The sequence below is a fragment of the Pseudopodoces humilis genome, chromosome 18 (assembly GCF_049639895.1).
Source record: "Pseudopodoces humilis isolate 2021_Gansu_Grassland_sample_001 chromosome 18, ASM4963989v1, whole genome shotgun sequence".
Classification (NCBI taxonomy): domain Eukaryota; kingdom Metazoa; phylum Chordata; class Aves; order Passeriformes; family Paridae; genus Pseudopodoces; species Pseudopodoces humilis.
In genome coordinates, this window is record NC_142217.1 from 12,063,887 (window position 1) to 12,091,461 (window position 27,575).

The 27,575-nt window shown below is 42.5% G+C and overlaps 1 protein-coding gene across 3 annotated transcripts in view; it reads left to right on the forward strand.

Annotated features, from left to right (window-relative positions):
- Positions 1-27,575, forward strand: part of FAM20C (FAM20C golgi associated secretory pathway kinase) — a 57,708-nt gene that overhangs the window by 22,331 nt on the left and 7,802 nt on the right. For all 3 annotated transcript variants that reach the window (XM_014252440.2, XM_088064121.1, XM_088064122.1), the window contains 2 exons: positions 22,089-22,181; positions 23,898-24,013. In XM_014252440.2, coding sequence (XP_014107915.2) covers positions 22,089-22,181; positions 23,898-24,013 — 209 coding nt within the window. The remainder of the gene's footprint in view (positions 1-22,088; positions 22,182-23,897; positions 24,014-27,575) is intronic.

Consider the following 27,575-nt stretch of genomic DNA (forward strand, 5'->3'; position numbering starts at 1 on the left):
CCTGTCCCTCCTGAAATTACCCAGGGAAGAGCAGGCCTGGGGGATGTCTGGCATGGGCACAGGGTGTTTCACAGCAGAGATGATACCCCCACATTCTGCCCTGGGCTCCTGCTCCTCCATCACCCAGGGCAAGGCAGTTTCTGAGATGCTTTCAGCCTGAGCTCCACCCTGGGGCCAGCTGGCACCTGCCACCATCCTGTGTCCTCCAGAGACTCACCTTGAAGGCAGCAGCACAGCAATTATTTTTTTAACCACCTCTGCTAGGTGGTTTCCTATGAGAAGTGGATCCTGAGATAAAGGGATTAAAATATCCTCTTTGAGGCTTCAGAAATTGTCACAAGGACTTTCTCCAGGGAAGGCCTTAATGCTCATCACCCTGAGGGGCAGCTTTCCTCACACAGGCTTGCACTGCGTGATGATTGACACATCATTAATTAACTCTTATTAATTAACCCCATAATCTGAAGGGATGAGGAAGGAATTCCTCACAGGGCTGGATCCTGTCATTTCTTTGAACACTGGAGTCCCCTGTTCTGCTGCATTCCCACACCCATCTGGCTTTGGGACTGAAGAAGCTCATAAAGAAGGCAGGACTAATGAACAGCCTTTTACAGGCCCCCATCAACTGCCTTCATTTCCTGGCAGCTACAGTTCAAACAAGTTTTGCAGGAGAGCAACTATTTGTATCTATTACTTGCAGTTTAGAGGAAGAGGAAAATGGAAAAAAAAACAAAAAAACAAAGTTATGTTTGTTGCCTTTCAGGCTTCCCTTGTTCCCTGCTGTGTAGGGTATGATGCTGTGAAAGATAAAGGATCTGTCTCTGATGTGACACAGGTTCCACCTGTCTCATCCCTCCTATTGGAATGGTCATGCTACATAAGCCCAAAATTAGGACAGGAATTCAGTCCTGCCTCTCTCTCCTTGTTTACTCCATCATGATTTCCTCCCTCCCCACGGCTCTCCAGCCCCGTACTGTGCTGAAGGGCTGAGCTGCACGCAGAACAGCAGCACAAGGGGCAGTGCTTCTCCTGCTGACATCAGCTGGGCTTTGCTGGTGTCCTTGGAGACTTTATTTTGCTCTCATCGTCTTGAGCCAGCCCATATCCTGTGCCACTTCTATGTAGTGACCACTAACAATCTCCCATGTCAGGCAGCAGCATGATTATAGCTTTCTTTCACTAATTCTGGCTGCATTTGCTGTTCAAGTAGCAACAATGCAGCGATTCTGTAGTCGAAATGTGGCCTAAGGACAGAAATTTCCCTGTTTGCCCACAAACACAGATTCTTGGGGTGATGCCAGTGCCAGTAAGACATCAGTGGTGCTGATAAGCCAATAGTCATAATCACTGATCAGTGCTTTGCTGATGTTCTGGCAAGGTTCTGGACAATTCTGTGCCCAATATTGTCAACCCTACACTTTTGCTATTATGTGCTGCATCCTTTGGCAGGAGAAAGACCTTCTCAGTGATCAGAATGGTACCTGGGCTGCAGGAGGTGCCCAGCCCCCCATTATTCTTGGCGTGGCTGGCTCCTTTTATTTGGGGTTGTAAATCAGTGCTCATCCCTCCAACACAATTCCAGACCCAGCAGTATTAATCCTGCCATTTTGTGTCTCTGCAATTGGGAACGGCCTCCTGTTGCTGACATCTGAATTACATTCTTAACAACAATTTCCTTTGTTATACAGAATGATGCCAAAGCAAACACTGCTGTTGGAGGCTCACTATCTGGTTTAAATAACACAGACCTTTAAATGGATGAGGACTATGAATAATTTTTATGTAGATCCTGGGTTTGTGTTGTTTACTTGCTTGTTTTTGAAGGAGTTAGTTTTTGTTTTTTTTTAATCTTTTTATTTTAATTTGTTTATGTATTTATGTATTTATTTATTATTTTTATTTTCCCTGGCAGTATAAGCCTGTCACTTTTGCAGTAGGACAGTTTGGAAAAGCTCCCTGATCCCTCTTAGCTAATTGTACTCTTATTATGTTATTGGATTCTCTCGTCCTTCCTTTCTCCTAAAAAATGCATTGAATTGCCTGATATTGCACCAATTCTTTATGGCAATATCTTCTAGATTTAAAAGCTACATGTATTGAAACTATTTTGGTGTTACCAAAGCTATCTAGTGTCTGTGAAATTAAGGAATATATTTTCTGGCGCTCAGCAGTGACTCCAAAGCCCCAAAGAATTGCACTCAACAACCCTGAATTTCAAAGCCTGACATCACTGTGAGCAAGGAATACAAATCCATCAACAGAAGTAGGATTTTAATTGCTTTTGAATGATTCTATAGAAATCTAAAATTGCTTTGTGGGATGAAAAAAAAAAAATCCCCACTTTTGTCTGTGAAGGAGGTTTTAATTCTGGTGAATAAAATAAGTGGTTGCTGGAATAATACAAGATTTTTTCCCCTCTGACTGTGTAGCTGTTCCTACAGCCACTGCCTGCTGGGATTTTATCCCTGAGCAGTGAGACATCAGAGTTCATCAGATATTATATGTGGCAATTGCCAAGCCAGGAGAGGCTGTTTGGTGGCTGGAAGATTTGTGCATTCACTGTTAAAAAATGAGACCACCTGCATTCTTTTGCAATGTGACCTTCTCTAGTTAGTCATATGCTGTGTTTTCTTTGTGATCTGATCTGATTTTAAGGGCAATCAAAAGACCAACAGTTCTTTAAAACCCAGTAATACCTTGACTTTTCTTTTACAGTTTTCCTTTTTTTTTTTCCTCTCTTTTTTTAAATGAAAGGAATGAAAACCTTTGCAGGCATTTCTACATCTGGCTTAGCTTCTAGTTAAATGATCTTCAGGGAGGGCTGGAAAATATTACTTCTCCTGTTTAGAAGAGAAGCAAATGAGTCATATTTTCCAAAATAGTTTTCAAGGAAGGGAATATCAGAAGTTGTTTGTATTTTCCTGTTTAATAGATTTAGTGAATACTTAAAATCTGGTCTGCATCACGAGAGGAGCAACACCAGGGTGTGAGTGGTTCCTTTGCCAAGGCAAATGGCAGAAGCCTGCCCAGCTGGCAGGTGCCAGGGCAGGATCCACATCTGAGCCCCCCAGGGATGGTGCAACCTGAGGGTCCCTTCCCTGTCCCACCCCTTTCATGTGTGGGGGTCAAATGCTGCAGCCTTCCTGGCCTGCAGAGGAAATAAAATGTGGTCTCTTGTCTCATCCCAGCATTTCTGCCTGTGAATCAGCTGGAGGAATCCCCTTCCCCTACCTAAAATATTGAGGATGTCCAAAGATATGCAGGGCAGCCAAACTGGAGAGAACACAGTGGAGGCTGGGAGCCTGTCCCATCTTCTGCCTCTCTACGTGGCTCCTTGGCAGAGAAGCCTTTGCTGAGACCCTGAACAAGCCTCAGCCCAGGCCAGGACACAAAATAGTTGCCATATCCCCCATGTCCACCCAAATCAAATCACCAATGAGCTAAACCTTCTCAAAGGTGTTCAAGGACATCAACAGACATCACTCAAGTGGGGCCATAACAACATCTAATACAGCAATAACATTTCCTTCACCAGGTATGGAAAATATTGCTGAGCTTGTTTCAGGAAAAACAAAACATGACAAGAAAACCCAGTATTTTATATCTTATTTAGCATTACACTTACATAAAGGTGTTTGGTTGCAGCATCTGACATTCCTCCCTGCTATTTTCCTGGAATTCAAAGCATGTTGATGCTGACATGTATTAGAGTACAGAAAACCTTCCTATTGAGGGCCTTTAAATATTTTTAATTCTTTTCAGAAACAAAACCAGCCATTATTGTATTTTTGAAACACAGTCATTTTGTCCTTTCTTGCCTAACCTCATATCCTAAAAATTCTTTTGAAACAATTATTTTTGAATCGTTTTTCCTTTAAATTGACCATAACAAACCAGACAGATCTCTTCAGGATTAATTTTCCACCTAGCTGAAGAAATTAGCTCTTGCTTTCTCCCTCCCACCTTGAAGCCGTGCTAGGATGGTTACCTGGATACCCTGCCTGTAAAGGATGTATGTGCTGAGGCAATTTAAATAGCCTTAGATTTGTCATCTAACTGCAGACATCATTAGCAAAGCATTATTTGGCTGGAACACTGTAGGCTGAACATGGATAACTCCTCTGTGTTGAGGAAAGATTTAATTTAACCACCTGGTGACCAAATATTGTCAGTCCTCAATGCAGAGCTGCAGCAAGGCTGGTGTGAGGAATACAAGTGGTATCTGGGCTGGAAGTTATTTTCCTGTGGTGTATAACTCTTGGGAATTCATTCTGAACCAGGAGGAGGACAGCTGCTTTTAAATTTGTTCGTTCAGAATCTGCTGGTTAGTTTATTTTGGGGCAAGGAAATATTTCTTGTGTCAAGGAGAAGAGGAAGGGAAGAAAATATGAGCCTGGCTTTTCCTTTTTGCTGTGTAACTTTTCTCCTTGTCACAGTCCCCATTTCAATTTATTTCTCTGGTTATCATCTCTGGTTTTAAAATAGCAATCCCATCAGGATCGAAGGATCCTTATAAGCAGGTTTTTAAAAACTTTTAAAAGCTGGTGAAGTTACAGTGATGTTTTCAAATATGTGACAGAGTGTAAAGCAGGAAATAATGGCCTCCTTTGTTAAGACCTACATGTCAAAAGGCAGAAATTGGCATTTCCTTGGAATCTGACTGGGGAGTGTGGTCAGGCTTGTAGTCTGGGCATAACAATAAGGAACATGTGAAAACAAATCTGAGTTTTAGGAAAAGGGTTTTTTTTTAATTTTCAGATCACTTTTTAGTTTAGGATTGAATGTAACATAACCATCTTAAGGCTGTAGCCAAAATCAGATCATTTATTATTGAATCCAGTATGATTTGGACAACTCAGCTGGAGTCTGGTGATCTGTCAGGTTCCACAGACCTGCAGCCTCCCATTGAAGGTAATTCTGCAGCTACAGCTGAATTGCAGAAACACCACTGTTGCAGAGCTGCCAATTACATATCCCTGAACATTCTTCTTGGCAAATCAGCTCCCAAATCATGTTCAGAAATCAGTCTTAAATGAAGCACGGCTGCAAAATATTCTGCTGATCTGTGGTGCAAGTCCTTTTCCTTTAGTCATAATTGATGTTACAAAATATTTTATGGCTTCTGTCATTAGTATTCCCAGTTGGCTCAATCTACAATTTATCTCATGCTGTAAAAATACTAAGAATTTTCTACTGATTAGCAGCAACAGTAGGGCATGTTTCTACATTAATCAACATGGGGTATTTTTGGGTGGGTAAGGAGTCTTTTGTCTTTGAATTATAATGTGTCTAGATTTGTTACAAATCTAGCAAAATGAAGATGCTTTTCAGGTAGTAATTAAATTCTTTCAGTGACATAAAGTCGACTGTGCACAAGGCTTCGGGATAATGAATATATTTATTTCCAGGAAATCTGCAGTATTTTCCTTGCCATTTGTAGGACTCAGCATATAAATAATGCAGGCCATGCTGTGCTGATTTTCAGTTCATCCCAGGAAATTATGCCATTAAAAATGCCACAGTTCTTTCAGGCACACACATACACAGCAGGTAAAGGGAATATTCATGTGATGAACAGTGACAGAAGCAGCATTAGCTAATGCATAACCTTGCAAAGCACCCCTTAGACGATGAAATTGTTTGCAGTAATTATTGTGTGGAATGAGACTGTTGTTTGACTTAACATCGTGGCAGCCAATCTGTGATCCATCAAAGTGGCTCTGAATTTGTAACCCAGGGTTAGGATTTGGAAATGCAAAATAAGGTGAAGGAAAATGAGAGCTCTGGAGCCTCCCCACCACCCCAAACACACACAGTTGATGAGTGCGGTGAAAATGGAACTTCTTTTAAGCAGTTCGAGGAATGTAAGGTCCCCACAAATTCCTCCCAGCCTTGCTTTTGTCTGTGAGCATATGTTGCTTTTTGAAATCTGCAATTCTGGTGTTAAGATCTCCCCTCTAGAAAGCCAGCAGTGGCTCTCGTGGTGCTCAGACAGCAAAGATCACAGGGTGTGTGAAAGCAGCACCGTGTCCCTGCTCTGTAAGGTGAGAGCGCTTTGTGTGTTTAACAAGGAAAATTTACCATCTCCTGTTCGTAGGCATTACTTATGCATAAGCAGAGCTTTAGTACGTGTTGCAAATGGAAATCAAGTACATGATGTGCCTGGAAGGAGTTTATCCGACTATTTATGGGCTGATCACATTTGGAGCTAGAACTGGCTTGGTTATTTTTAGTTGAATAACGTTACAGTAGTAGTCGCGTTTATAAAGGAGCGAGAAGATTCTCCTGCAATTCACAGACTCTTCCCGCTGGATCTCCTTTCAAACCTCAGCGTCCCCACGCTCTGTGCCCCAGAGGAGAGGCTGAAATCCACCTGCCAGGGGCTGCCTGTGTGACTGCAGGTCAAGGAGTCACAGCCCAGACGCAGATTTAAACTCCCACAAAGCAGCTTTGTGGGTCTCTGTGCCTTTCCTCCTTCCCTCCCAGCTCTGTGCAGCGCGCTCAGACGGGCTTTGCCTGCTTGAAGCCACTTGCTCTGCTCTGGAAGTGGACCATGACTGTTCTTTGGCAACCCAGGACAGGTTTTCCCATCCCTCCAAGGTGGTACCTGTGTGGAGTGCATGTGTTTGCCAGGTGGTGTTGGAAAAGATCATTTATCAGAGCTGGAGTTGGGTGGAACTGGCAGAAAGGAGCTTTGTGCAGGAGGGAATTCAGCTGGGCACGAGGCTTGCTGTGAAAAGTTCTGGCTGCATCTCTCAAAAATCTCAAAAATCTCGCTGTCCTTTGGGGAAAAAAAAACCAAAAAAAAAAGCCTCAATCTTATTTCTCATCTTTATTTTCATGATAAAAATCAACAATTTCAAGCTAACGGTCTTTGATACGCCTCAAGAAGAAAATTCCAATCATTTTAAAGATGCAGATGTGATACATAGGTACTTCATTAGCATGAGTCATTGTTCCTTCTTTCTTACAAAGAAAAGGAATTGAAAACCATTAAAAATCATGAAATAATAAGGCAGGAGCATATAATTTAATATGGTCATCTATTAAAAATGCACATTGTGCATAAATAATCAGACATATCAGCAGGGAATCCACAACCATCTAACAACTAAGTTGCTTTGCAATTGCCATCTGACCTGTAGATAAGTGGAAACAATGTCTTCATTAAGCTTACAGAACTGAATATTAATCATGAGCAAAACCAGCGCTGCAAGATGAAGTGGAGGTCTTGCTATGTCCCTGGGAGCTGTGTGCATGTACCTAATGGCAGGATTTAACTATTAAGGTCATATCAAAAATAGATCTGCTATTTGTCCACGGGGCTTACTGGTCTGCTACAAAGGCAATCGGATTTAGGATGTCATTTAAAGACTTACTGCATGTTCTGGGAAGAAAAGGTATAGCTGGAAATATACCCTAAAAGACTTGACTTCACTTGACTTGTCCTCTTATTTCCTCCTCTGGGTGAAAAGGATTAAGAACAACCGAGTGTTTAATTTTTATAGGATTTTATGAAAACAGTGAGGTTTTTTTGTTTGTTTTTATTGTCCCCACTGCTCTGGCTTCTGCCCCTGCCAGAGCTGGGTGGTGGGAGCTGGAGGTGATTCCCTGACATTCCTGGGACACCTCATCCCCTGTTCTCAGACTGCACTGTGGGTGTGTAGGTGAAATCCCTAATTTGGAGAATGGGACAGTGCACCATCGTAGCATCAGTGTATGTGATGCTGGAAATCAAAGAGTAGAGCCAATATTTTTAAAGATGTGACTAAAAAGATCTGTATATGTATGAAAAAATGGGATTTCAAATTTAATCTTCTTTGTAGTTTTGGGTCATTTTCCTCCTTTTCCTGGAGGTGAGCAAGGACCACACGTTATTTTATTTCTTTTGGTTTCCTCTTCCACCTATTTGAACCAGTAAGCTGGTTCAGTCTGGAGGTGCTCTGGCTTTCTGTAACTAATCCTGTAATACTTTCTTGACATTCATATTGATGTTGAGTAGTTCTGTCAATACAATCACTGCCTGTGAGCTGCATGGAAAACAGTGCACAGGGGAAAAAAAAGAAAAAAAAAAAACAGGTTTAATTCTTGCCAATATTTGTGATGAAATGAAGATCTTCACTCAATGTTATTGGAATTTACTCAGGCATTTGGTAATAGCAGCCTACTGGAGATTGCTTAAGGAGGGAACTCAAGGGACCTGTAATAAAACATAAAAAGATGGCTTGTGTATTCTTTGCTATCTGAGATCTCAGGTCCTGAAAGTGCCATACACACAGTGTGCTGTAGACAAAGTTGAAATTCCAATATTAATTTAAGATTCTTCAGCTCCTGCTCTTGCTTAATCCTGCATTATCCACCTTGATATTGGCAGGAGCCACGGAGGATATCATGGATGTATTCAAACTAAACGCTAAAACCAGAGGTTATGTCTCCTGTCCCCCATGCCCAGGCACAGATGGGAGCAGGGTGTTTGCTGTCAAAGGCGGCTCGTTTAGTTGTTTGGTTGAGCCTGCATCGGTTCCACAATCCTCTGGAGTCCTCAAGGAGATTTTCCCATGAATTCACTGCCCTTTAAGTTTGAGTACAGGCAGGTCAGGCCCCAGTTTATGAGCTGGCTCTGTCTTTCCTGATCTCGTTCACCTTGAACTCATGGGGAACCTTCCACTGAGTAGAAGGAAAGTTGGAACAAATGCAGAGGAAAAACAGTAAGTGCTGCAAGAATGGGACAATGAAGTGCAATGATTAAAGCACACAATTGCTTTGCTCTGCCATTTACTTATCCCCACAGTAGGAAAACTGAAATACAAGTGTCCTTGGCTTTGGGAAAAACATCATTCTGTCTTTGAAACCAGACTGCTGTGGGCTGTGCACACACAGCTATCACACTGTACATACAGTAGATAAGTTTCACATTTTGTAGACATTTAAACACAGCTAAAATTTCAAGGAGAGGTAACCAGACATTCACTGTTAGAGAAAAGCAGCTGAACATCATAACTCAGCTCCACAAAAAAAAAAAAAAATAAAAAGTCTGGCAACAATATAATTTCACTAAAACTTTTACTGTACATCTTTTGCATAATTTTCCTCCCCTCTCTTGTCCTCTACTCTTGCCTCTTTTTTTAACATGTTGTTTTTTCTAAGCTCTGCTTTTTCTCTCAGCCTTCTCACACTTTATTGAATTCTCTCCTTATCTTACCAAACATCCTCAACATAGACAGGCTTTAAATTAGCTGAAACGAGTGTCTGAGAGTGGGGCAGGGGAGCACACCTGTTGCACACAGAGCCACAGGAAAGCATTCCCTGCCTGTACACACACAGATCCCTTCCTTTATCTCCACTCCAGCTCTGAGTGGGTGCATTTTTGCAACCCACCAAGCGTGAATATTCCTCTGCACCTCGAGCGTGGGAGTTCACCGAACGATTGCACTTGATGGGAGATGTTTATATTAAACAGTGATCGCCCTGAGCAGCCAAGCCAGCCACAGCCTTCCTTCCCTTGCACTGCCAGGGAGTTCTTCCTAACATCCTTTTGCTCTTTGTCTTTTCATATGGAATATTTTTCAGAGATTTCAATAGGTCTTTTTCTATATTTTTAAAATTATTTTTATTTTATTTAAGAGGTGCAGTTTAGGCCAATACTGAGTCCTTTTGAAATCTTGCATCCACTGTCATTTTAAGTGATTCTCCTCTAAGCCTGCACTTCCATTTTTTCCCTGAGATGCTGTGTCTATAACTGGGATAAAAGGAGCAGAGGGATGATGCTCTGTGGCAGGCAGGGTCTGTGTTTGCAGTTCCCCAGCAGCAGAGCTCACATGGAGGCCAGGACATTAAAATCTTCCTTCTCAGTGAAGGTGCAGAAGAGGGAAAAGATGCTAATATGGCTTGATTTTCCCCTGGGAATAACCCAGTGGGCTGCAGAGCATGAACCCACACTTCATGCACATGGCTGTAAGCTTAAAGGACCCTGATGTGTAATTTCCAGTGTAATTTGTGATTTATGTGGTGCCCTTAATATAAAGTGTGGATTAGCAGGGAATGTTTCCAGCCTGGAAAAGCAGAAGTTTAAAGGAAAAGGAAAGGGTTTTTTTTATAGGTTTGTAAAACAGCATGATTATTCTGTGAAATGGCTACTAAAAAAGCTTCCAACCCAGTACACTCTTCCTCATGCAATAAATGAACAACCAAGGCTGAGGAAGATAGAGTTAACAAACTCAAATTTAGCCAGGAAATGAAACATTTGGGTTAATACTGAGATGATCCAGGGCTGTGTTCTACTTGAGAAGTTAAAGCATCTTCTAACCGAGGCTGAGGAATGTTGAAGTTGTTGAGAGGTTTAGGAACACCCAGGAATATTTGCACTTGTAAGTCACCTTGGCAGCCTCCAGGCAGTAACTCCCTGAGAAATGCTCAAAGTGGTGATATCAGCACATTCCCAAACATGTAACCCTCTGCAGATGGAAATAGTCCAGGTGGGAGATGTGTGAGTGAGGGGAAATCAGCCTCAGAGGTGTACTGATCACCTGCAGGGCTTTGCAGAGGGATGGGGCCAGTGCCAGAGCTCAGCTGGGGAATGGCGAGCAACAACATGCTGCTCCATATTCCTTGTTTAGGCAAAATTCTGGTTGGGAAGAAAACACATGAGAAAATGAGGGGCTACCCATGAACTGCAGAACCAGCTTAGGGCAAAGAATAAGTTGGGCACTCTTCACAGAGATTGTGTTGCTGACAGGAGTGGTAATGAGGCAGGAGTTAAAATAAAATAAATGAGGAAACAGAGAGGTTGCATAGTTTGCTTTAGTAGAGCAATGAAATAACCACACCATATCAAAGCAGTTCCCTTTCCTTTTGTAACTATGAAGCAGTCAGAGGCAGGCTATTATTCCTCCTTTCCAGCTCAGAAAGGCACATCACCCTTTGCCACCAGTTAAGGAACGTTAACAGCAGCAGGAAGGCAAGTTCAGGGGTGTGTGTGCTTTACTGGAGAATGACACCTCCGAGGAGTTAGAAACACGCAGTCCTGAGGAGCAGTTACCTCACAGTAACCACATGCCTGCTGTCCTCAGTGGCATAATTATGGAAGATTTTTAGGATGTGGGATTGAAGCAAGCTTGAAAAGCAAAACTTTTGGTTCTTTGGGTGAAAGTCCCCTCTGATGGGCAGAAGGATGGGACACCAGTGCATCCTCTGGCCCCTCTGTGGGGCATTCTCAGGGAAAATGATGTATGGGGCTGGGGCTGGCACTCAGAAGGTCTGGGGTTTGCAAAGGAGCTTGCACAAGATGCTCTGATCCCCTATTTCTTATTTTGTACTGAAACTTTGATATGCATAGCTGGTAAAGCAGCTCTAAAATAAGAATTTCATGCTCCTTTTTTTAAATATTGGTCCACACACTATGTAGGCTCTGTCCCATTAATGATTTTGGTGGTAGTTATTTGTCTGCAGTCTTGGGCACTTAGTGCAGTTCAGTATCCAGTAGTTCTTGAATGTTAATCTGGAAATACAAAAGTGTTTGAACTTCTGCATGGGCACGTGGGAAGGGAGGAGGGAGCTTGCTCTTAGCGTGGTTTTGGGTCCTTGGGAAAGCACAGCTCTCCTATATAAATGCAGATACATAGGTAAACACAGTGAAATCTCAAAGGATTTTTCACTTTCATAGCCTGTGCATCCTTTTATTTATTCTTCTGAGCCATAGGTTTTATCCCTGTTACATGATCTTAAGAGCTAAGAACTGCAACACTTCATGAGTGAGAGAGAGGGAGACACGGGGTGCAGAAATTCAAACTCTCAACTACTAATTGGAAGAGGGAGCCTGGGCTAAATGTGCTGAACAGGGACTGAAAACCCTGTGGTGCCTTTAGTGGTGTCAATACGAAGTTCAGACAAATTTTGGCCCGGAGAGGAGAACGTTGGGTCTGTACATTGTGCTCATACACGTTGTTTGTACTGCCCTGTGGCCCCTCAGCACATTCCTCTACCTGGCACAGCTCAAAAGGCATTTTGAGAGCACAAGAGCTCTCAAAAGTTGTCTGAGCCTTTCTAGATCTCTTTGTATTTGTGTGGGGCAGGAGACACACTGGAAGGCAGGATTTGAGCCTCGTTTCACTCACCAGGAGTCTTGTTCACAGTAAGGGACTGCAGGCCTCAGGCTCAGCCTGAAAGGCGACATTTGGGGCCTACCAAAGCCTGTGGCCAAACTGACCTGTGCTTTTGGCAGAATGCTTTTTGGAAAATGATTTTTTCCCAAAGAATTTGTTGCCATGGGCGGAAAGAAGAAGAAGAAGAAGAAGGAGAAGGAGAAGGAGAAAGAGCAGTTCTGAGTCTGGCAGTGGGCAGGCTGAATGGCCAGAGATGCTGTGGGGATCTGGTGCTGATCACTGGCTCGCTCTTGCAAAGTGCTGAGCACAAAACAGCTCGGAGGAAGGATTAAATCTGTGCTTGACTGTCAAGGACACACACAGTTCACTGGCTATATGTGTGCCCAAAGTTAAGCATGTGCTTAATGAGGCTCGAGTGCTTTGCTCAGGGCAGAGCTGAATCCTTAATAGCTCCATGTTTTTGCAGTTTTTGCTGAAAAACTGGGCTAATATTTTCCTGCTTCCTGGAAGATTTTGAGGACAAACTTAGTAGTATTCATGGTTCTTGTAACGACAGCAAGGAAATTCATGAATAAAAAGGAAGAAATTATGTATCAATACATCAGACTCAGAGTAATTACTTTTCCAACCTATAAACCTATTGTGAACCCAGGAATTTCAATGGGCACATACATCACGTAGAGTGAGAAGAAAAAAATCCAAAAAGCTGAAAGAAATTTGAGCTCTGCTATGCTTCTAATATGTTTAATGTTATTGTTCCATTAAATCCCTACCCTTAATGACCCCAGACATATTAAATAACATTCTCAGGGCTGAAGAAATGCTTCAGACTTCTAATTTTACACATATTTTTTCCTCCTGTGCTCTCAGACCTCTAGAAGTGTTGTATATTGAAAAACCTCTGTTTAAAATACTCTGCAGCCTTTTTCTTGAAGGGATGCTGCAGGTAGCTGGGCTCACATGGAGCTCTGTTTGCTCTTGATAGTTTTTCAAAAATAGTTTTTGCAGCTGTATCATTTTTCATGTTTGCAGTTTGTGGCGAGCAGACAATGTTACAGTGGAGCCTCAAAGGGATAAATAAAGGGGAAAGATGACAGATATCATGGGCTTGGCATGGCAAAAATGCTCACACCTCTTGCTTAAGAGCACAAAGGAATCTAGACCATGCAGGGACAGAAAATATTCATGGTGATATAATTTCTTAATGAAGATGTCTTTAAAAAGACACAAAATATCACTGCAACACCTCATTAATGACATCTCCTGCTTTTTTAATTGCTGTGAGGTTTTTTTCTCCCTGCTGTGACAACAGCATTGACCATGTTAACATTGGCGCTGGGAACTCTTTTGTTGTGCTGTCAAGTACCTTTTAATCTTTCAATTCGTGTATGTCAAGTCAGGTTTCTATCTCAAGGATGAACCAAACCTTATTTCTGGGTCAAGAATTTTTTTTATCTGCAGAGTAAATTAGTGACAGGAGCTTCCCAGAGCTTGCCTTTCTTTTCATACCGTGACTCATTTGTTTTTCTGTGCAAGCCCTGCTCGTTCTGGATGACAGAAAAACATTTCTACCCAACAAGCACTGCCACTTAGCCATTGTGGCATCAGTGTTCATCTTCTCTCTACATTCCCTCTTCCCATTAGCATCTCAAGGAGGGAGACAAAGATGAGTTTGCAGCCAGAGTCCCACCTTTGCACCCCTGTAATTTCTGGGTGTGTGTGCTGCCTTCTGTGCAATCAGTGCTCCAGTATGAATTGTAACCTTCCTGCTGAGCTCCCTGGGCAGGGAAGGCTTCTCTAAATCAGGGTATCAAGACCTGAGCTTCTGATTTTGGAAATATACACTTGAGCTGGCCATAAAGCAGCTGTGTGTGTCATTGCCTACAGCAGAAGCAGCCCTGGACAGAGCTCCCTGCAGTGGTTGTGAGAATCTTTATTTCCCTTATCCCAGCATCCAGGGGGGCTGCTTTCCAAAATAACTGAGATCAGTCCCATAATGTAGGAAAAACTCATCTTACCTCAAATGTTTCTTAAACTTGTGTGCTTTCTAACACTGTGCCTGCCTTTTAAATGTAAAAATTCCTTAAAGAAAGGCAAAAGATATCACTGTAGCACCTCACTGGTGTTTGCAGGGTGCTGGGGAAATACAGGCAAATGTTACAAAGAGTGATCTTGCTTGTCCGGTCACATCATGTCCAAACCACAGCAGACAGTGTTAGATATTGCTGTATGTGCTGGATTATACAGTAAATTACTCTGTACATCCATCTGGAGCTGGGTAGCGTTGGAGCTCAACTCTCTGGAGCTCACCTGCTCTGTAGCAGCATTTCTTTTGGCTTTCTTTACAGCCACCTCCTAAATAGTAATAACAAGAACAGGAATAAGAACAGGAATAAGAAAATAAGAATAAGAATAAGAATAAGAATAAGAATAAGAATAAGAATAAGAATAAGAATAAGAATAAGAATAAGAATAAGAATCACAACAGCCTGTGAATCTGAGCTCTGATCAGGCTGAGAGCTCAGCACCCAGCACACCCCATCTCCTCAGCCACATTCCCAGGGGACAGGAAGGGTACCAGTGGCTGTCACACCAAAAAGCATAGGTGGGGAACACATCCTGACAAATGTGCTTACACTATTAGATTTTTTTTCCATTTGCCTTTCCTGTGGTGACAGACAGCTACTTACTGGGCAGAGCTAGAAGTAATATTCTGAATTGCTGAAGGAAATTTTCCCAGTTGATCAAACTCTTATGTGTTTTGTGCTGATCAGAGATTCTCTTCATGTCTTATGCATTTGAAAGCACAAAAGAATGAATGAAAAAAAGAGCTATTCTTCTGAGCTGGTAGACAATGAAATGATGATTGGTGAGATTATGCCTTGACTTGACTGTCAGCACAATGTCAGTAAAGGCAACAGTATAGAGAAGGTGCATTTTGAGATATTAATACCGCTAAAAGAAACAGAAAAGTCCCCAAAAAGAGGAAAATGTCTGGATGTATTATTATTTTTATAGTTTAGTGGAGAATAAAAAGAATTCTTCATATTCTTGGATCATATTATTTGCCCTGATTATTCATCCCTTCATATCATATCTGCTTGTGTAGGCAGGAATGGTAACTCAATGTTTTGCTCAGGTGAAAAATCTGCTGTTATATACATATATATATATATATTTATATATGTAGACATCTAGTGCATGGGATGGCAGGAAGCTTCCACTGGTGCTGCTCTAAGCAAGGGACTGACTTTTCACAACCTTTTCACAAATGCCCTGAGCTGTGTAGAGGAATTAGAGGTTGCTTCTTTGTCTTCTAGCAACAATGCTGGTTTTAATGGCAAAGCCTAAAATAGGCTTTCTTGTCTCTGGGTTGGTTGGATGTTTAATGAGTTAAAAATAAATTAATTGTGCTTAGTAAAGAAGGGGCTTCTGAGCTGAGGAATCTGTGGTCTCAAGGCATTAAGGCTTCGTTACCAGGTCGTGGCTTGGGGATGCTCTTTTCAGGAATGGAAGCCAGTTGTTGTAGTGTGTTTGTCACATGTGGCCCCCCTCAGAAAGGCACTCACATCAACTGCAGCAGGTGTCTCTGGGATGGTTCTACCCTGATCATGGAAGGAGAAGAAAGAGCAAGGCTGGAAATAAGCAGGGGAGGAAGGCCAGCATGAGAGGGCTGTAGCTGTGGGATCACAAAAGTACATTTTGAGGATCAACGTTAGAGCAACGTCTGTCAAGAATGGTTTAGTTCTAGCTGATCTCACCCTGGGGCCAGGGAATGGGCTAGGTGACCTCCCGAGCCTCCTTTTGCTTTTCCACTGGAAACAGAAAGAAAACCCACCTCAATATGTTGTTTCCCTGGGGATTTTCTCTCTGTCTTCCCCCCACTGTCCTTCTGTGCCAGGTAACAAGATATTTATATATACAAATGTGCTTTCAGAAGCTTACTGTCATTCTCTGCATAGGAAGTTTATGATTTATATTAAGCTAACTGGTCCTTGAGCATGTGCTGTTGTCAAGCTCTCTCCGTCTGCTCAGGAGAAAAGCACTCCAGGGCTGGCACGCAAGAGCATGATCTGGGTATTTATCCTTTTGGCAGTTTGCTAATTATTCCTATTGCTATCACATCCCTGAGCGAATTTCTGTCTCTCTGCCACAGTAAATACTCTCTCATTTTTTCGAGCTGCAGAGCTGCTACTTAAACTGGAGGAGCCTGAATATCCTGCAGGGGCCCATATTGTCATTTGGTTGATAGTGGTGGAACGGGCCAAACATCCTTTCTGTACCACTCAAACTGCATGTCTTTGCATTCCTGCGTTGGCCACTCATTTTCTGGCCCATATTCTGCTCTTGTAAACAGCTCCTATTGTCCCTGGGAGTGCTCTTTGTAGCACAATGCTTTGATAAAGCCAGAGCCATCAGCTGCCAAGGCTCCATAAGGAGTCAGAAACAGGCACCAGATATCTCTGCTACTGTAGATGTAGCTGCATTAGCAGTATCATTTCTCATCCTAAGGACTTACTAAGCCATTAAAATGTATTATAAAATTAAATGGCGTTTTTTTCCACCTGTTCTAAGTGGTGCCAAGTGCATTGAAAACCCTCCCAGATGATGCAACTCTGCGTGCAAAATCTCAGTACCCTCCTAAGGACTGCAGCTGCCTCAGAGAGACCTTTTTTTTCCCATGGGCTGCCTCCTTCACTTAGAATAATAAGCTTTAGATGATCTCAGGGCACTCTAGATCCTCCTGCTGCACAATCCAATTTGGCATAAATGTATGGAGGGGAGGGAGGGAGGGAGAAAATCTTGCAAGCAGACACCGGACTTTCAGTCTGAGTTTTCCATTAGTACAAAGAAGTTCATCAGTGGGGGCTTGGGAGATTTCATGCTTGTCTGTGTTGGAAGAAAGGCTCTCTGGAATCGATGGAGCATCTGTGCTTCAGTGGTGTGCTGGATCAAGGGGCTGCCTATGGAGCTTCCAAATGCAAAAAATTCCCAAGTCCATTCCAGGCCATAAAATCATTGAAACAGCAGCAAACTGCTGAGTGGCCACCTTTTGGTCTCGCATTAACTATCCTTTTAGTCCTGTATTAGCTATATTTTATCATTTAGCTAACACTGTGTATGAACTGTTGAGCCTGCAACTGGGCTTCAGGACAGGTATTTAAGTGCTCCACAGGAAAAGAAAGCTGCTTTCCAAAGGAGAAAAATAGCAACCTCTAGCTGTGGGTAGACCCCGTTAATCTCCTGTTATCTGTTCCAATAGCCAAATTATGCTCTTATCAGTGTTAGTCCTGTCCCTGCCAATGCAATTACAAAGCCTCTCTGCTTTATATCTCTTTCTGAATTTGCTGCTGCCCAATTCCCCTGGCTGGGTCAGGCAGGGACTCTGTCTGCAGAATGGCCTGACCCAAGCAAACCTGGTCCCTGCTGCAGTAAAGCTCCTTGTTGTGCTCCCTAATCATGCCTAATCCCAGTGGCTGATTCCACTGATTATGTGTCAGAACACGAGGGTAACCTGTTTAAAAGGAGCTGTTTTCCAAGCAGCAGCACATCCTCTCATTAGTTCAGGGACGTGGGTCTGACACCAGAGGTGTCTTGGAGACGTCTCTGGGCTTGCAGAGAGCATGTGTCTGTCAGGATAACACTTAGCTCACCTTGGGCTCTCTGCCCTATTTTCTATCCTTCTGGCTGCTGTACAGATAATAGAGACCCTCCAGAGCAGAGGAAGTCTGGCACTGAGCAGGATTCTTTCGAGTAATGCACAGCCCTGGTGGGTATTAATCCTGGTAGTTTAGGCAGGTGTATGCTAGTGATCCTGGAAACTAAATACAGATTTCCATGGTAAGGGTTTAGTTTTTATAATGCTGTTTTCTGAAATACCAGAGAGTCTGCAGAGCCTGCAGTCGCCCTGTGGTGATTTGGTTCATGAACAGCAAAAAAAATCCTGAGATATTATTAATGTTGAGGCTGCGAGACCAAGCAATTGAAAAAAAAAATAAAAAATTTACAGAAACATTGAAGAGAAGTTTAAGACTTTATAATTATTTCTGAACACAAATCACTATGTTGATTTATCCAAATATTACTCAAGCAAACCAGGTCCAAACTAGAGCTAGAATGGAGCACTCACCAGATTTATTCATGACTGTTCATTTATCAGAGCAGCTTTCTCTCTTCTGTTTGTTAGCATGACTCACTTTTATAGCCACTGGAACAGATCACAGTAGCATCTTGTCTTGTGTCAACACAATTGTGTCCCTGTCCTGTTTAAAATCATTCTTTGCTTCCTATGTTTTTTCTGAGTTGTGCCATGGTGGGAAAATCTTCATGGGCTTTGATTTCCCCTTAGTTCTGATTTCTTCCCTACACGTGTTATGGTGCTGATTTGTCTTTTCCTCATGCTGTAATTGGGCTGGTGCCACAGTGTAATTTTTAACTGTGTGCTGTATCAACAGATCTCCATCTGTCTCTCCTCCAGAGCTTCCCAGCCTGCCTTTATAAATATCTGCCAAATCCTTCTCCAAAGAGAGGATCACCAGATTCCAACTGTTTGCAAAATAGGAGCTGCTGCCAGAAATTCTCTCCCACCGTCTGCAACCTGTGCAGAACCTGTCCCTGCCCGGTGTGGGATGGCACTGCTGGCACTGAGGAGCTCACACTGGAATTCAGGGTCCCTCAGAAGTGTGTGCTGCTGCAGAGGGCTCAGCATGTCGGTGTCTGCTCGAGGGTCTCGTTGTATGTGTCATTTTATTAGACAATAACCTCCAGGTGATAAAACCAAACTGATTTATAGGTGGGGGTGGATTTTTTTTTCCCCCTTTTAAAATGGAATTCTGATTTAAAACATGCTGTGGGGTGGATCAGTTTCAGTGTTGTTTTAAAAGATGTTTTACTTGACCTGGAAGGGTCTGGGAGTTCATTCCCCTTTCCCAGCCTGTCGCTTAGTGACTGAAGACCAGTCACCATGATCCAAAGCTGGAGTAACTGATTGGACTTGCTGAGAGCAGTTTGATCTTCCACCTCTCTGATTTTCACATCAGAATAGATCATTAGAAGAATTAGCAACAAACAGACTTGATTAGATTGTGGACAGTTAAAAAAAAAAAAAAAGGCCATTTTTAACATGGATAAAATAAAATTATATATCAATGCAGTTGTCTCATATCAGTCTGTTAATGGCATTGGTTCAGAGCTCTGTTAGACTCACGTGGCTTTATAAGTTCAGTTGTGTATCTTGGGCTACAATCCACACACGTGCTAGTGTTTGCTGCTGGGATGGCAGCTTGCTCTGGCTGGGGAATTCCCAAGGAACCTCTTCAGGTACTGCTGCAGACATCAAATTAAAAATAAATGTCTGCTTGAATAAAAATCTGTCTAGTTAATGTCAGATCCAAGGAATTAGGTTTCTTTTATATCTGTGGAAGATTGGAGAAAGTCAGCACAAAGGCTATTTCAAGGTTTTTTCAGGAGAGGGCTTCATGTTTGTATCTGCTACATGTTTGTTCTGGAGAGCTCTGCAGAGGAATATAAGGGATGTAAAGCATCATGGGGGGTTGGTAAATCCTCCTTCCAGTCTACTTTCTGAATAACAGGGCGTTTTCAAGAGGCAGAGAAGTGGGTATGATGTGCTGGACATGTGCATGGACCATATGGAAAGTGGCTGTAGAGTGTTTCTTGTAGAAGGAAGCACCTTAAGCACTGAAGAAACTTGGGAGTTTGTTTCATGATGTATCATCTGGTTAAAAAAATACTGGTATTTCCATTGTCTAGATTGCGCTGTGGATTTGGTGTCCATTTTTGAAGGTTTTGGGGCAATCAGTTTCATTGTTTTCTTAGGACGGTGTGCTACCACTTAATAATACATTATGACAGCAAGAAGATATGTACAAACAAGCCTGAGCCTGCAGGACAGCTGTGCTTACTCCCAAATGAAAAATATCCACAGCCATTGCCGGGGGTGGCAGGGAGCGCAGGGAGCAGTGGAAGGGAGCTGGGCTGGGGCAGGGCTGTGCTTGCAAGGCTGAGATCCAGCCCTCAGTTAAGTCTGATTTTCTGGAGCAAAGTTTTCTCATAAAGGAAGAGCCGTGGTTTCTTTTAAAGTGCCCGGGAGATAAAAAGCAGATGGCATTGATTAGCTAATTAGTAATATTTTCTGCACCTTATCAGCTGTGCTTGATGTGCGTAGAGTTTGTGAAATCTTGGGGTGAGGATTTGTTGAAGAAATCAACTCTTAAAAATCTGGAGAGGAGGGAAGGCTACATGCCAATATGTGATTTTTTGTCCAGCAGAAACAGGTTTATCTTTTTTCCTTTGAATTTATATTCAGGGCTCATTCCTTCATTTTTTAGGAGAATATGCAGGATGAGGTTGCAGCTCTCCTAACTCTTGACTGCGAAGTGCATTGTGTGACGTGCCAGAGGTTCTGCTCTCCCCTGTTCCTCTTTGTGGGTGTACTCCTTGCCCTTTTGAATTGCTTATGGAGACAAAGCAAAATATTACTTTTTATTTAATGCCAGGTTCACTTTTAGCTTGTGTCCTCATGAACCCTTTGTGGCCAGAGCAGCTCCCTAGCAGGATTTCTGCCAAGTGTTGGCCACTTCCATGACCTCTGCTGTGACAGTGGTCAGTGCTGTTTTCCCACAGCATCACTGGGCTGGTTAAGGCCTCTCTGACCTTGAGTTCTACAGGACACAAACACCTTGATGTTGCTCATCATTTAGGGCAAGATAGAGTACCTTGCCAAGATGTTAATATAAAAAAGAATGTCTGAGAAGGGATATCAGGCATGCTGTTGGGTGCACAGCAAAGTCCTCATGAAGTCAAAGCCCACAAGACTCATCTGGTTTCTCCAGCAACTTGGAGAGCCCCTGGGTGGATTTGTGGGCAGACACCAGCTCTGGTAGTCACAGTGGTGGGTGGACACAGCTCCAGTCCTCAACAAACCCAAAATTAGGACTTCAGTGGAGGTTTGATCTCTGCACCAGCACCACCCCAAAGCCTCTCATGCACCAAGGTCCCCATGCAGAAGCTGTATTTTAATTGCCAGCAGGCAGCACGAGTGACACATGAGCTGTCAGCTGGGCCACCTGCGACAGCGGGGAGTGAGAAAGAGCTTTGTTTTCCTCTTCTGGAGAGTTGTCCTCCCTTGCAGATGCTCTGCAGGCAGCTTTGCTGTGCTTATCTCCCTCTGAGGACTTCAAAACAGGTTGAGGTGGGACCCAAATGTTGCACTGGTCAGCTGCTTGAGTTGTGCTCCATCCAAAAGGACTGGAACCTGCCTCGAGTGAGACAGGATTTGCTTTTCTCTTACACAGAGCTTTGTATTTTCCATGTACTGTAGTGTGGAAGCTTTAGCCTTCCTATTTCCAGCCTTCCTATCAGAATAACATTTTTTATTGGTTCTTAAACTGAAGAAACAACAAACTCTGCATCCTCTCTCAAGCACAGTCTTGCTAATGTTCTTTGAAACATGACAAGTGTCATGGCCATCAAACTGCAATGATCCTGTTCCTTCTGAAATGAGAAAAACATGTCACTTTTGGCTCTAAGTAATGCAAAGGGAGAGGCATATTCTAGATGGGAGCTGCATGACTGCCAAAGATGAAAGAAAAATGTTATTACTTTTGGAAATTTCATAATTACAGTTAATGATAATTTAATGAAATGACATTGTCTTCACCGCTATCGCTAATGAAATGTTTGAGAGTGATAAAACAGATCTTGTTAAATAGAGCGAGAATTTTGAGTGGAACACCTTTGTGACAGCACACTGCCTGCACAAGTCTTGAATTCCTATTTTTTTGTTAGAGTAGCTTAAAAAAGAAGATAAAATGAAGGCTGCATGGCAAATAATGCACAAATGAGGTATTTAAAGGTCTTCCATTAAGCAAACAATACAGATCTCCTGAACAGCATGCTGATGGCTGAGCACTGCTCCTTAGCAATGCTAACCCTTCATTAAAACACTTCCCTTGTTGTCCTTTGCAGGCAAACCAGAGAACAAGAAACCCCGCCTGACTTTTTTTACTTCTCGGACTATGAGAGACATAATGCAGAAATAGCAGCATTTCATCTGGACAGGCAAGTAGAACGGATTTGAATTAAAAGGGGAAATACTGTGATGAGTTGCACTTGGCCATTCCTGTTACTGAATTATTTTTCAAAGGGGAAACTGGAACAAAGGTGGGCAAATGCCATGAATAAATGAAATGGCAGATGATGAAAGACTAAGTTAATAATTAGGAAATGAGACTTACTCTGGAAATGAGAAACCTGTAATAAGTAATTCTCAAAAAGAAAGAGAAGTTATATTGAAGAGAAGCTGAAAAATTAATTTCCCCTGTGATCTTGAAGTAGATATGAAGAGGACCCATCTCCCAGGGAAAGTGTCACGTTAGTGTGACGGGAATCTGGCTCACCCCAATTAGCTCAGGGCATGGAGATCCAAACGAGACTCAGGGAATGGTGTGAGCATTCAGAGAGGAGTAATGGAGATGGAAGTTCTGGTTTCACAGCAAAAAGCTGGAACTGTCCTACATCAGGAGCATATTTAGTGGGAAGGAGAGGGCAGTGGTGGTCATCTCATGCTCCTGTTGCTGAAAGTGTCCCCCCTCCAGAGTTAGTGCAGAGGATGGTGGATACCCCAAGACTGCAGCCTGCCCTGCCTGCCCAGATTAGGGGTGGGGACTACTAATTAGTGATTTACAGTAAATCTGGAAACAAGAGTATTTCACTGAAGCATCTTTCACACTGGGAAAGGCCAAGAAACATCCTTTCAAAAGTGCAAAGCTTTGGGGAATCAAATTATTTGGGGGTTTGTGTAGCATTTCTGCCTTCTGGGATGACGGCTGGGATATGAGGATGTGTCAGTGGGTGGCACAGGGTAGATTTGCCAGTTAGAGCCAATCCTGATCAGATCCTTCAAGGATCTTCTCCATTTTATTTTTGTTGACCTTGGTGTTGATCCCTTCTGCTTTATGTTTTATATTGCCGTTTTAAGCAGATGGTGCTGTAGAAAAAAGCATCAGTGGAGTTCCTACAGGGGGTATGTTAAATATCCACACACTGAGCAGGAAAAGCAGTTGCTACCCAATGTAGAAAATCTGAACAGCAGACAGTGGATATAAAAATCCTGCCTATGGGGAGACCTTGCACGGCGTCTTTGCTCTTTTACTGTATCTAACAGCAGTGCTTCTTGGGGAAGTTTTTATGATCTGTGAAGACAGGGGAGTTTGGGGTAGGGAGAGGCTCTTCTCCCAGCCTTTGCCCATGGGAAGATTTTTGGTCTCAGGGAGATTGTTTAGGTTAGTATAAGGGTATTAAAACAGAGAGAAGCAGAAGGAAATAAATCAAACACATACTAAGGCTGTCAGAAAAAGAATTACATGGTGTTTATGGGAGAGAGAGGCTGAAATCCCATTCCCCAAGTCACTTAAAAAACTGGTGAGCAAATGTATGTCATAACAACCATAAAGTAGCACGAAGTAAAAAAATAAGTTTTTGTTGTCTCTGGTTTTTGGAATCATATGTATCTTCGTTTTTATCATGGAACAATACCCTCCATACTTTTCTTGTATTTTACTCCATACTACATCAGCAATGCAGAGCTCGTCATATTCAGGACATATTTTGTAATACATTATATGAGGAATTATCCAGTTTAAAGTTGATGGTCTTTATATTCCTTAAAGACCACAGATAAATGTGCCTTCAGAGTGTAATGAAGCTTCTTAAAACCTATAACTATCATTACATTTTAATCCCTTACATAAACTATGTCTTTTCTCCCTCTTGCAGGATCCTGGATTTCCGGCGCGTGCCCCCCGTTGCAGGTAGACTGGTTAACATGACGAGAGAGATACGAGATGTTACTCGTGACAAGAAGCTGTGGAGAACATTTTTCATCTCACCAGGTAGTCCTGGAAATAACACTCTATTCTCTCTATCCTGCTGAACACATACTTAAGGAAACGATGTGCAGATTGCTTAATTGCTCCGATATTTCTAATAAAACTGTCTTCTAGACCTTTGAATAAAAATAAATGTGGAGACATAGCTTACAAAGAGGACTTTATTGTTTTGAGTTGAGTGCCTTTTCCCCTTGACAAATTATCTGCAGAGAGAGGCTTTTATGTTCGCCAAAGCAATGTATTCAACAAATGTTTTATGTAGAACAATTTCTAAGGCAATTTTTTCTGGTGCTCTCAGTTTACCCAAAACCTTATTACCCAGCCCATTAGTTATCCAGGGGTTTTCTCCTGCTGCAATGTGATCTGTCACTTCTGTCGGTTAGATGCATTTATTTCTGGGTTTGACTGGAGGACCAAACCTAATTTCTCAGAGCCATTCAGGTTTTATTACAAGAGTTTGGACAAAAAATCAGAAAATAGATGTGCAATATATCCTGCTTCCAGCTCAAATTCTCTGTTGGGCTAGAAGTGACCTGAATTGTTCCCAGTCCTCACTCTGTCTTCGAGGCCTGACCCAGAAGCTGATACCACTCCCTCTTCAGTCTTTCATAACGTTTTGACTGGACCTAGTCAAGGATGGAGCTCCACAGGGTGGGAATTTTACGAACACAGGGTAAAACCCTATCCTGCTCACCGTAGTATACAACTGGAATAGGGAAAAATGAGCAAAAGCTGGGAAAAAGAGGCAGCATCTCTGTTCAACATCTGGGATGCTGAGATGGAGAAATTAGGGCTCTGAGTTAAGGCACAGAAATAATGTTTAAGTTTGCTCTTGCATATGGAATTTATAGGTTATAGGTTCAAATGAAAGCAGTGCCATGTTCCAGTAGCTTAACTCTTATTGTTTCAGCTGAGTGCAAGTGTGCTTTGCTGAACTGAGGGTGACTTGTGTAAGAGGCAATCTGGAGCAGAAACCTCTGGAGATCTCTCCCTTGCTCTGAGTATGATTGGCCAGAAGCTGTTTATCCCAGATCCCTAAAGTCGAGATCCAAAGACTTAATTACAGTTTCTCCCAATGTAACTGTAATTTATTGCTGTTAGCTAGAAACCAGAACCCTGTCATTGCCGAGCTTTTGCTCTTAAAATGTTTATCACACTTTTCTGATCCCCAGTAAAGTCATTATTACAGCTGTTATTTTTAGCTTCATCTTTATGTTTAGCTCTGGAGGACACAGTTGAGCAGACAGTTATTTATTCCAGGAACCTCACTTGTAAAATGCGTTACATAATTGCAGAAGGTTTCATTTTACCCAGTATTATCACTCCAGTTTTACATGTACAGTTATGCTGACAATACATGTTCACCAAACCTGGTGGACACACATTTCTGTATTTGCCTTACTGGTTTCTCTCCCTCTTTGTCTCCCTATACTTGGTTTTTGGCTTGAATTTTGTAGGTAAAAATGTGCAAAAAACGGCAAAAAAATATTTTGACTGTGCACAAGATGCTTTGGCTCACTTTAAACATGAGCCATTTTATTCCCACTTTGGCAAGTAAGATGTGCATTAGTTGGTTTGCTGGATTTTTAGTCTTCCTAGGTTATATTTCAAGACTTAGGGGTGAACTTGAATGATTTCTGAGAATTACGACACTGTTCTCAAGTACTGAGCAGCTTACAGCAGCCAGAGCAGGGTAATACAGAGTTAAGGCTGCCAGTTTGGATGAAGATCTTTATCTTGCCATTATGAAATTCCAGACATCCAAGCATAATCCTTTATTCAAATTTATTTAGAGGTCTCAGATAAATTCAATTAAAATATTTGATTAACTATGAATCAGGTTTTTCTGGAGAATAAAATGCTTAAGCAATTAATTTTTCTTTCCATTTTACATTTCCTGAATCAATATACTTCGGTTAAATCACGTTGGTTACTTGTCAGAGTTCTTCCCTACAAGTCCCCAGTTTAATTAGTCAGATTTTCATTAACATATGGCCAACCTCCGTCTTGTATTTCACACTGACCTTAAAAGGCAGACATTAATTAATGCTTAATGAAAAAATAACAAAGATCCTAAATTAAGCTTTTAGAAACAGCTTCCACAAGCCCAGCAGGCAGCTCAGGCAGCAGATTGAGGGCAGAGAAGGAAGAGCAGGGTGCTGGGGTGAGACTCGTGCTCTGGAGGGTGAGGATGAGGAGGGAACAGGGAGCCTGGGGAAGGCTGACTTGCCCCTCTGGCAGAGGAAGGGCAGCTGAGTCAGTTGGTTTTGAGGGAGAGCTGACTCCAAAGGTGAGGGATTGAGGTGTGACCTCTTGGTATGTGCACAAGCCAGGCTGTGCCTGTAGAGGCTCCTCTGGGCTCCCTTTCAGGTGGCTCTGTCACTGCATCTCCATCCCCAGTGGTGCTCAGGGACAATTAATGGTCCTGGGAATGCTTGGTGCCTGCTGGCAAAATATCCCTCTCCATGCACACACACACACACACAGAGCTCTTAAAACCAAACAAGCACTAAGTGAAATTGATTTTATAGGAAGATGTTCCCCTCGGGCTGGGAGCCCGTGGTTTGCACCCTCAGAGGGTGGTTTTTGATGATACTCATCAGTCACCAGGCTGATCAAGTCCAGCTCCCAGCCCTGCACAGGACAACCCCAAGGATCCCACCAGGAGCATTGTCCAAGCACGTGTTATCTCCTAGAGCAGTGTGGGGAGGTGTTAGAAGAAACCTCACTGCATTTCCACTCCTGGGCCACCTCCCTTGTCCCATCAGGTGTGGAAATCCAGGGAGCCACAGGCAGCTTCAGAGTGCAGTGCCAAGCAGCATCCCTGCTCCCATGGAAAAGTGGCAATGGCTCAAGCAGGCAGGTCAGTGGATGCATTAGGCTGCACTCAGAGAGAAAACAGATTGCAGAAAAGTGCACTTGCAGGCAGTTTGGACTTAAACATGAGAAATGGAATTAGGTCAGTAATTATTTAAATTAATTTTACGTTCTTTGCAGCAGGGCAGACTGCAGTAGCCCTGCTACTCTTACAAATGAATGGTAATTTGCTAGGAAAAAAGAGACATATTAATGATGTCAGCCTTCATTTTGGAAGTAATAGAGGCAGCAGCTTAAAGAAATCAATGTTACACAGCTAGTAAGCACTATGTTTTTGTTCATATTAACCAATTCCAAGGGATTATGGATTTTTTTCCCCTCTCAGCATACAATAGCAGCTCTGAATTACCTATTATTTTGAGCAGGTAAATGAAAGATCTTTTCATGCATTGCTGTAGTAAATATTCAGGATTCTTTCCAGTACTCCAGTTGCACAGGCTTGCTAAATGTCCTCTATTAACAGTCATGCAAAGCTGAATAAAAGAATTACTCTGCCAAGCAATTTGCTTTAAGGTATCCCCCCTTGTTCCTTTTCTTCCTGAGAAGAATTATTGTTCAGCTATCAGGAGGATGCACAGAGAATGTGCAGATGAGTACACAGGCACTCTGGCTCTTAACTGTTGTAATTAGTTGGAGTTTCAATCACCAGACCATGATTTTTGCCTGTATTTCATTATGAATCACATCC